This window comes from Branchiostoma floridae, chromosome 1 (assembly GCF_000003815.2).
Source record: "Branchiostoma floridae strain S238N-H82 chromosome 1, Bfl_VNyyK, whole genome shotgun sequence".
Taxonomy (NCBI): Eukaryota; Metazoa; Chordata; class Leptocardii; order Amphioxiformes; family Branchiostomatidae; genus Branchiostoma; species Branchiostoma floridae.
In genome coordinates, this window is record NC_049979.1 from 12454790 (window position 1) to 12465753 (window position 10964).

The following is a 10964-nucleotide window of genomic DNA, read 5'->3' on the forward strand; positions in this document are numbered from 1 at the left end:
GGTCGCGAATTCGTCTATAGCTGCGGTTTTCCACCTTGTACCAACGAAAGTTCATGAATACTCACGAAGATGATAAAGCTAGTGGGGCACTGGACTGACATCTTAGTACTAAACTTCCATATATCCTAAGCTTCTTACTACTAATTTTCCGATGAACCAAGATTTTAAATAAGAGCTCATTGCAGCAAGTCATATAGTATGTCGTTGGTTGAAGCAAGGGGGTTATATGTCCAACTGATACCCCCCTTGATTGAAGACAATGGCATATATATTGTAGTATTAGAATAAAGAGATGTTTTATTGAAAAGAGATCAACCACGGTTGTTAAAAACTACTTCTGCTCGCCCACACCTTTCCGACTTGCTCACTCTGCTCACTAACGTTATATTCCAGGTACTTATAACGCAAATGGCCATGGGGGCAGTTCATTATGGCCCATGATGGTTATTATCTCCCCATTACCCATCAGGCCGTATGCAAGGAGAATACTAACTTCTACTATTGAGCTAGCGTCAAACAAACAGCAGAAAGTGGTTTACCCAACGAGTCGATCTGCTAATTCGAAGGTACATTTTTGCCTGGAATATCAGACTACCCGGCTCTGTAGGTCGCTGGGTAATATTACAAATTGGCATTTTCTAATGTAGCAGGGTACATTTTTAGACGAAAAATAAGTTCGATATTCTGTCAATTTTGAAATAACGGTGACGCTCTGTCGATCAGGAAATTCGTCCCATGGTTCGGCTCGATAAACGTGTAACATCTAAGTGCTAACGAGCTCACATAGCATCTATTGACCATGCTTAATTACAGCACTAGTAAAATGTTGGGAACCATTTCGGAGCTCTTTTCCAAGTCTAGCATGACGTTACGTGAGACGAAATATGAGACATGATGTGAAATTATGCACCTGTCATAAGTTTATGACAGCATATTATGAATAGCTAAGTAGTGTTTACTACGGGTCAAATGTTTGATTTGTAAACTAACTATTGTTGATGAGTTGGTACAGAGATCCTGTTTTGTATCTGTGTGTCTGTCTGTTATTCGATTGCAGAACCTGACTTTTCCAGTTGATCGCGCCTGACGATAAGTACCTACAGACTGCTGCTAGTGTGAGAGAATATTCTGGGCACACTACCCACAGGGATGCGGCTCGTGTCCGGCCTGGTCGCGGTGCTGCTCTGCTGCGGCGTCATTTCGTCGGAAAAATCCATCTACCCGAAGCAGAGAGCAGACTGTAGCTGTACGGCCGAGCATGGATCCTTCCACGACCACCACGCCATGCTCCTGGACGGGTCCCGAAACGTCAGCCTAGCCGAGTACCGGGGTACGACTCTCCTGGTGGTCGTGGTGGCCTCCTTCTGAGGGTTCACCCACCAGTACCCCGCCATGAACGCACTCAAGGAGAAGATGGTCGGCCAGCTGGGCTTCGATTTCGACATCTTGGCTTTTCCGACCAACCAATTCGGTCTGCAGGAGCCCGAGACAAACGGCGAGATTCTCAACGTGCTGAAGTAAGTCAGGTGTTACCGCGGATAAGCACAACAACCTGATACCTCACCTGAATTCTCTCTATTCACACCTGTCCTTGATACTTCCTGTTACCTCCGTGTTACAAATAGACAAAATTGCACTTTTTTAAGCACGTCTACTACTAGTATGTGAATTTCACAGTCTCGTAACTGACATTACTGTTTACGAAATCAGGAGAGCTGACGCCCCAAAATATTCAACGCCCGCTAAGAATTAAGTTAATTAGCTTGTTGTTTGCTTTCGTCCGAGAACAGTAAGACTAATTTTAGCTACAGTTTTGGAAGGGAATTTGAGAATATAGTTGTCCATTGCCATTTGTAAACAAAACGTTTTAGATGGACACATATTTATTGAGAAGGGCGCTTATTTTCATTCTGCCCTGCACCCCCTGTAGGTACGTGAGGCCAGGCGGTGGCTACGTGCCGAACTTTCCCCTGTTTCAAAAGGGAGACTGCAACGGAGAGAACGAGCAGTCACTCTTCACTTATCTGAAGGTAGGTGACATTTTTACCCTCGCAAAGAAGGTTCTGTTTGTATGTCTGTGTTTGTGCGTGTTTGTGTGTATGGCTGTGTGTGCATGTATGTCAGAGTCTATGTGTATCTGTGTATGCCTAGCCTGTGTGACTGTATCTGTGTGCCTGCGTGTCTGTGTCTCTCTGTGTGTGTGTGTGTGTGTGTGTGTGTGTGTGTGTGTGTGTGTGTGTGTGTGTGTGTGTGTGTGTGTGTGTGTGTGTGTGTGTGTGTGTGTGTGTGTGTGTGTGTGTGTGTGTGTGTGTGTGTGTGCCTGTGAGTGCCTGTGTGTGCCTGTACGTGACTGTTTATGTTGTATTGCGAACAGGATAAGTCGAAAAGTCGTGGATGGATCTTCCTGGTATTGGGTATGTAGTTAAGTGTTTGCAAATAACGAAGAAAATATCAGATTTTGGACACCATAGCTGCTTTCCACTGTACTACAACAGAACATTTTTGATATCTTGTTTTAGAATTTCTCACGCTTATTGCATACGTGAATAGTTTCATTCAGTTTGTTAAATCACTGGAAAACAAAGTTCTTTAAACGCAACCATTACATAATCACCAATCGACGTTTCAGTGGCCGTTTGTCACCTTCCCCAGGGCAAAACTAACTGGTTCTACAGTTCGTGGCAGCTAGGTGTGACGGTTGTAGTGTGGCGAATGCGGGACAACGTTGTAATAGGCAGAGAGTTAGGAACATTGAGGCCTAATCTTACCTCTAAATAAACAATGATCAAAATTGAACAAAATACCCAAGCAGCAGTAGACAGGAAAATGGCCAAGTATGAACACTTGAAGGAAGACATATACCTACATAGTAACTACAGTTCAACTGTCGTCACTATAGAGGTGGGCAGTAGGGGGTGGGTAAATAGTGATAATGCTAGAAAGCTGAGATCGCTATGCCCTGCAGCTGTACGCAATAAAGACGCCGAGGTCAGAAAGCTCAAGCGACGTCTAGGTCAATGCGCTTTGTGCTCGTCCTACGCAATATATTGTGCGAGAAACACCCCTGTGTGGGAGTCCCCATCTGGGTTATTCTCTAGCAGATGACTTTTAACTTGTTTAAGTGCAATATATCTTGTTTAAGTGCAATATATCCTGTTTAAGTGCAATATATCTTGTTTAAGTGCAATATTCTTGTAAAAGCTACAGTGCAATACACTCTAAGATTGCTATGTAACGTTGTGCAATGATATATGTATCAAAAAGTCGGATGCACACCTGATGTTTTACCTTGCGCCCTCCAGAATTGTTATTATTCTGAGTAAGGGGTCGGCCTAGGTTTCTTCGTCTTCTAAACTCATCAAGTATGTTGATTTTAAATGTGTTGCGTTTATATGTCAATAAAGATGATGTCAACCCCCCTGTTTGACGTTGGCTACCGTATGTTTTTATACGACTTTCAAATGAATATCTTTTTTTTACTCACTTTACCCATTGATTGACGCACATAGAGCATAAAAACACGCGTAAACTACTGAGTAGGAGTCTATATCTGTCGGGAGATCAGACGGCTCACCCTGACTTTACTGTGTCCGTGTCGGTCCTGGGGATGATTGTTAGACACACATGCATGTTGTGTTCTTGTACATCTTATCTAGACAGATGACTCTGTACATATTCATCGGGAACGGTAAATAATTGGTCTCATTGTAGGCGTTACGATGTACGAAACAACTGAACACTTGCGACACAGAATACAAATCGGAAGAGATAACAATTATCTGTAGACATTTTTATCCCTAGAGAAATGCATGGATAAAGTTACCCTGTTTGATATTATGTACCTGTGTAGAGCTGCTGTCCCCCCGCTAGTGACATGATAGTTGACGACAAGTCGAGTCTGTACTGGAAGCCGCTGCGGGCCGGAGATGTGCGCTGGAACTTCGAGAAGTTTCTGGTGGACCCGGAAGGGAAGGCTGTGATGAGGTGAGGGCGGTTGAGATAACGGCTTTTAAGTTTAGGCCTACACCACATTTCAAAACCGGGGCCAGCCGGAGAGCTTTCAGGGACGAAAAGTATACTCGTAATATAAAAGACACAGGACGTAAAAAGAATAGTCCTGGGCATTATAAAAGCGGGTATCTCACTGGGCTGCAGTATATTGGCGGCGTTGCTACGTTCTAAAGTGAATTAGTGTTACCCTCGACGTTACCTTGAATATCATGCAAGACGTACAAGTATGACTAAAAAGACAATACAACACACAAAGTGTAAAAGTGTTAGTTTCCTATCGAGGAAATACTAGTACGCTGAGCGCCTTTTCAAATCACTCGCCGCCAACGTACCTCAGCATCAATGAGGTACAGAACATCCTAGACGGAACTTTAGGTTGGACGATGGGCTTCTATGTATCTTTCTTTGGTTGATTTACGCTGTTTTCTGCTTGCTCACATATTCTAGATGTAATCATTACATCTAGGCTACGGTCCCATTTGGAAAAAGGAACCCCTCCTTGTAGTTTACGGGCTGTTTTCTGTACTTTCGGACGTAACCCTTTCGTGGCCCCGTGGCACACCCTGTGTCTATTTACACAATATTGCAACAGGATTTTCAACAAGAACACAAAAAAAATCAATATCTATTTCAAGGTGATACACACCTCAAGATTGTGGTTTGACTGGCTCAATCATCTTCATGCAGCTTGTAATTTCACGTACAAAAATTATGTGCTACGGGGTATACGTCCCCGCAGCACACCCATAGCACAAACAATCAAACCAACAAAGGTATAAGGCACACCATGGCATATATCTGTCCCGAATCTGACTAGCCTGGATGCAGACTGTTTCCAGGGCCTAAACAGGCCAGATCCTTAGCTCAAGAGCCAACATGTCCCCAGTGAAATTCTACCACAGGCGATCCTGAGTTTCCCACAGAGTAACTAACTCAGGGGTGGTTGTGAAAATTTCGATTGGAGCACGTTGGTCTTAGAGCCGAGGAGCTGGCATTGTCAGGCCACGGAGACCAGTCTGGCACCCAGGCTAGAATCTGACTCACCCCGTGTGTCCATGCAGGTTCACCCCTCCGGTCGAGCCCGCTGAGATGGAGCCTGTTATCGAAGAGTTCCTCCGCAAGTGGAATGTCAAAGTGCAGAGGGAAATAAGCGCCATGGAGGATCTTCTCTCCGACCTGATGATCGAACAGTAACTGGTCAACTTCGCGAAGTGGACTGATTAATTAGACTAGGCCCCATCGCCAGTAGTTATCACTGGAAAGCAAGTGAAACGAGGTATCCAGGCTGATAATCATTAAATTAATCGGACAAACCGTCCACTCACACTGCTATGATTTGCACAGCTACGCATAGAGCAACTGTGCCAACGGCGTCACTTCTTTACATGTCTGCAGCATGAAAAAACTGTACTATCTAATTACTATTGGATTGAAACAAACATCTTGCAGTGGTAAGGGTTACATTATACTTGTCACAGTTATGACTGTTATTAGCCGGAATGATCCAGAATCGTTATTTATTTGTAATGCATCCGGAAAATCCACGCCAAAATTTATCGACCAAAGATGTACAGGGAAATGCATGGATGAACCAGTTTTTTTATTGTGGGAATCTGACGACTTCATGACGTAGGAACCACAAACCACCGCGCGGTGGCAGGGTCCTGCCGACGGGATGGAACTTTCCTCGGTCTTCGTGCGTTCAGTCGAGGGGGCGACATCCGGCCTCGTTTGGGTGCTAACAATAAAGCTGGCATGGAAAAAAGATTCTGATTATCGTTATCTTTGCTCTCTTTCCGAGGACCATTCGTATGCTATATCCAAGATGTTTTTAAAGTGCCAGTTTGGTTTAGTTAAGTTCATTTCATTCAGATATCTTTTAATTCCTTCTTGGGCAATCTTCCAGCTATAGGGCTCAGAAAAGAAATGACATATTATGTAAATATACAAACATAGATATACAAACACTGGTCAGAGGGCAAATTGCAATGGCGCCAAAATCTAAAATTATTTGGCTGTTACCATATACATGGGTTCTGTATTTGTTATTCCTAAGTTACTTTGGTATTGTATCAATTAGGAATGTGCATTAACGGTTGCTATTTCTTGATTTCATTCGCTGTTCATGTGGCAACTAAGCTACAAAGACGCACCTTGTTTACAAAACACCGAGTGCATACGAAGGAATGAAACGAAGGAAGGAAACAAATACATGTACTAGTAACTCAATTTTCTTTTGCGTCGTGATACGCACTAGTAATTGTGAGGTAAGACCGGCCCTAATGCCGAAGAGCCGACTTTCTTATGCTCTGGGAACAGTCGAAATTCCAGATTACGATCATTGTGGACTATGGAAAGTTTCGGTCCCGAACAGGGAAAGTTTGTGTTGTGCAGACTAATTATTCAGCACCAAGGACAGCATCAGTACGGACGGGAGAGAGGCCATCTGTAATGTTTGCAGCACTGGCCTCTCGTTAGTGTTTATCCGGAGAGTTGTATTATACAAAATAGAAATCCAGCCGAAGAATACAGACCTATGTATGCAAAAAAACGTCAAATTTGAGTGTCCCTTGCTTCTCAGTATTGTTAAGAAGGACACCCATAGCCTCGTTCTGTTACAGCTGTAAAATATTGTGCTGTGGTAATGCTTTATGTATTGCATCCTTCTTATGAATAAAGTCATTAAGGTTTTTAAAACAAAACACAAAAATACACCGCTATTAAGCGCCAGGGACGGCATGGTAAAACGTGAGCGAGGAGCTTTATATTGTTCTGAATGATTCTAGCACTGTGATGTGAATAAAATAATAAAATGGCGTCCGTATTGCTTATATGAATGCGCTTTTGATACGTAATATTTACTACCTTCATTTGATCTAGTATGTAATGTATGTGCGGTTGAATAAGGCAACGGAAAGCCAGACTAATAATCGACAACACGTCGCGCGATCGTTTCACATCAACCTGGGTGGATGCACGTAGTAAAGGCTGGATACTGCAATAGACAAGCACGAGAGGTGTTTCCTATCCATTCCATTCTCTCATGAAGATAAGTTGCTTGCTTACGGTTACACCGTTCCATCGGGGCTCCACGGGATCTCTACAGTGCTAGGAGTGTTGTCCTCCCGCCCAGGCCCGGGATTTTTGTGGCGTTAGGTTCAATGACTACTCCTCTTTATTCTTGTGACGTAATTGTCTCGGTCCCCGTCGAACATAAACTGGTCACCAGTCCACCTCTCCCAGGAATGAAGGTTGGGTTTGCTCGGCCAAGGTGAGCTTCTATCCCGCCTGGCCAACTTAACTTATCGGTGATTTTTTCCATGAAGGAACTAACAAGCATTATTTAGCAGGGGGGTGAGGCAAAATTTCCTCGGGGGTATGTTGAGCCTCCTACCGAAAACGTGACCCGTGTAAGGTACTGACAACAGTTTCAGGACTCCAGGATTCGCCCAACATGGCTTTTCACAACTTCTTACTTCTAGTCATGATTCTATGGACTTGCAGGCTGCAAGACACCGTCATCTGCTCGGAGCACCGCAAGTGCAACAGTACCGCGGCCTATCTAAACTGTGAGGGGCTCGGCTTGGCAAACTGGGACGTCGAAAACTTTGAAATATTCCAAACCATTTCTCGGCTCAAGAAGGATAAGATATCCATCGTCTACTTTAGTAGGAACCGACTCACGGAGGTACCTTGGAACGGACTCTCGACAGTTCCTAGCCTGTACGTACTGTACCTGGACCACAACCAGGTAGAGTCATTTTCCCCGGGAACGGCACTACGTCATCTGTCCAAGCTCAGCTCCATCCACCTGTCGTACAACAGGTAGGCTACATTTTACACACAAATGTGTAATTGTCACATGTCGTCTTTTAGCGTAGTTGCATTCTGCTTGAAATTGTGACTACATCAGTATCTGCAAGTAAGTCTGAAATGTTTGTATGAAGGTTGAACTTCTAACCAACTCCGTTATCATATTTGAGCCTGTAGGATTCCTTCTTAGCAATGCGGAACAATTAGATTTGACGTCTCTGTGTTAGTGTTTGGGTTGGCTAGATTTCTCTGTTTTATATCGACGAGAGACCAGTGCTGTAAACATGGCCTCTCCCCTGCTGTCCTTGGTGCTGAATAACTAGTCTGTGTAACACAAACTTTCCCTGTTCGGGACCGAAACTTTCCATAAGTCCATGTCGGACGTAACCTGGAATCTCGACCGTTTCCAGGGCCTACATAGATTCTTGGTGCTGAATGACCCATAATTTAGGGTAACAGGTTTCAAACATTATTAAAGCACCAACGAGCGGCCTTGCCCCACGATTACTCCCCAGGTAGAAGTAACCGGTTGTTACGGAGTTGGTTTCAATAACTAAGACCGGCGCTTGGTAGGACTGAGGTCAGTTTATCGAAATAAAACTAAGAAAAAAATGACATGTAGTTCCGGTTATCACTTAGGTCTAAATCTTAAAAAAAGTTTAGAAAGGAGAACCCCTACCTACCAATCCTATTTTTTTCTGGGGTAAATCAGAAACAGAACATTTTCCCTAGGCCTTTGCCGGCCCGTGCTGAATGGCTACCAGGCTATTAGGGTACAGATTCCATGCCACATGTACAATATGTCTCACACTCAGGATCAAGGCGTTAACTGAAGGCGAGTTCCGCAGACCGGTACAGGACAGACCGCTGCTCAGAGTGTACCTGGATAACAACCCCATACACTGTGACGCAACGGTTCTGTGGTTGGCCAATATCTCACTCCACGAAAGGAGCTGCAGGTAGGGATATTTTCATAATTTATCATTTTTTATCAGGCAGTGGCGTTGGCGTGACGTATCTGTTAGAGCGTTGGACTCGGAATCAAAAAGTCTCGGGTTCGACACTCGCCATGCCCCAGGTCGACGTTGTGCCCCTTGGGAAAGACCCGGATTTCCCTTAGTGACGCTAGCAGCGCCTGTCGGCTAACCTGTCAAAAGTGTGCAGAAAAAAAACCTCACGGATATGGAGCATCATGTATGTGCCAACATTTGACACTGAGAGTTGTAAATTGTTTTTCTTTAGATCGAGGCAATAATTCTTTTCACTAACATGATATTCCTGTAAATAGGATTGTTTGTACTATTGACATGATGTACTAGCCCGGTTAGTTTATCGGGGCTCCCATACTCACCCCTCTTCGATGCTCACCTGGTTGGTGAGGGGGGGACACCCTCATGTCGATGGCACAAAAATTTCTATTGACAGGAATATCCTGTCAGTAGTGGAAAAATCATTACCTGGATACCTAACGTGGATACCATCCTCCCTAGTTACCGCTCGCTCGCCGTGGGCAAAGGAAGCGAAAAGAGCGGGCCGGCGGTAGCGATCACGAATAGTAACTAGGATAATGATGTTCCTGTCAATAAGACTTAACTATTGACAGGACGATCGTTTGGTTTGAAAAAAAAACTATCCATGACTATAAGTTTGTTGAAGTTCAAAAGTCTCTTTCCGTACATGGGGACGCAATTGATGAAACTGTGCTTATCTATTTCTTGAAAGGTGTTTCAAAGAGTGTTACGGCGACGTCATTTGTATGCAGCAATGTCAGGAAAACTGCACCGAGAATGCACTAAACCTCCACTTCCACAGCGACTACTCCAGTAGGATAACTTGTGCCTCACCCGAATACATGCGGGGAAAACTGATTCACGAAATGCTCACCACTGAAAACATGCCTTCGACTGATGAGACAACCGAAACAGGGGCTAACATAACAACAAACGTTGCAGTCTTTCAACCGTTCACGAAAGCAACTGCTCCAAATGGGGACATTCGGTATATTCTACCGAAACACAACCAGCAAGGGCGATCCCAACTCATCAGGCACATTGCTGTTTCGGTTGCAATGGCAATCGTGGCCATCGTTCTCTTGGTGTTGATATGCAAGTGCAGAAAGGCCAAGCTTGTACAACGTCGCCGCAGAGCAGAAGCCAGGGGAAGGCAGCTGACCTGTTCCCGCAACCACGCGTACGAGACGGCCCGAAATGTGGTCGTCGAGAATGTGGAGGAAGAGCAGGACAGGGACGAGACGACGCCATACGGGATCGCTAAACAGAACCCGATCTACGTGACCGCGGACGAGCAGGACGGAGAAGAGCCGTGATTACCGGGGCAAAGGTACAAAAGTAACGTACTCGGCGCCCAGTGCGGAGACCCATTGAGAAAATATCGTGCGGAAATCGTGGACAAAAAAGCGCCGGCACTTGGGGCACAGTGCGGATGAAAGTTATTTTCAAGCAGACCTTCTGGTGGTGAAATCGTTATGCCTGTCATAGTATGCAGGTGTTGGTCGACATAACACTTTTAGCCATCGGAGGATCTGGTTGGAGTTTCAATAGGCATCCTTTCCTACAGACGGACATGGTTGACCGACCAAAATTGTATTTGTAACGCTGTGATTAAGTAACCTTTTAAATTGAATAAAATTTATGTTGTAAAAGTATGTTTTTGATAAAAAAACTTACGAAATGCAATCCTTACGAAAGAGACTGGGAGACCTACTGGTGAGATTTTCAGTACAGTAGCCCAATCGTCACCAACGCAGTATATTTAGAGTTCATATAAGGTAGTGTGTTTTGTCAGCATATGTTGATAATTATTCATTTCATTATACATGAAAGGACACTTTGTAGACATTGGATGAAATGAATTTTATCAGGATGATGACTTGGATCTTAAGTAAGGCTGAACTACAAAGAAATTGTAACCCTTCAAAGTCTATAAATGCGTTTTCACAAACATGATCAACACTTGTGTATAGACTACTACTCTTTACCAAACTTCATTTGAATACACAGAATTTGATTTCAAGACTTGGATCTCATTGCAAGAGAGATCTACAAAGAAATCTGAAGCCCTTTTATGCTTCTACACCAATATGATAAAAAATTGAGTGTGTTCTCGTACCAGATATCATT

General features: G+C 44.1%; 2 protein-coding genes across 2 annotated transcripts; both read left to right on the forward strand.

Moving 5' to 3' along the window:
- Positions 1-1058: 1058 nt before the first annotated feature.
- On the forward strand, positions 1059-5778 carry LOC118423974 (glutathione peroxidase-like). The gene is made up of 4 exons (XM_035832330.1): positions 1059-1517; positions 1931-2030; positions 3851-3984; positions 5073-5778. The coding sequence occupies exons 1-4, from the start codon at positions 1150-1152 to the stop codon at positions 5203-5205; spliced, it is 735 nt and encodes a 244-aa protein (XP_035688223.1). The 5' UTR covers positions 1059-1149; the 3' UTR covers positions 5206-5778.
- Positions 5779-7465: 1687 nt separating this feature from the next.
- Positions 7466-10150, forward strand: LOC118428346 (leucine-rich repeat, immunoglobulin-like domain and transmembrane domain-containing protein 2). The gene is made up of 3 exons (XM_035838403.1): positions 7466-7836; positions 8640-8783; positions 9547-10150. Exons 1-3 carry the CDS (start codon positions 7466-7468, stop codon positions 10148-10150), a joined length of 1119 nt encoding a protein of 372 aa, XP_035694296.1.
- The last annotated feature ends 814 nt before the right edge of the window (positions 10151-10964 follow it).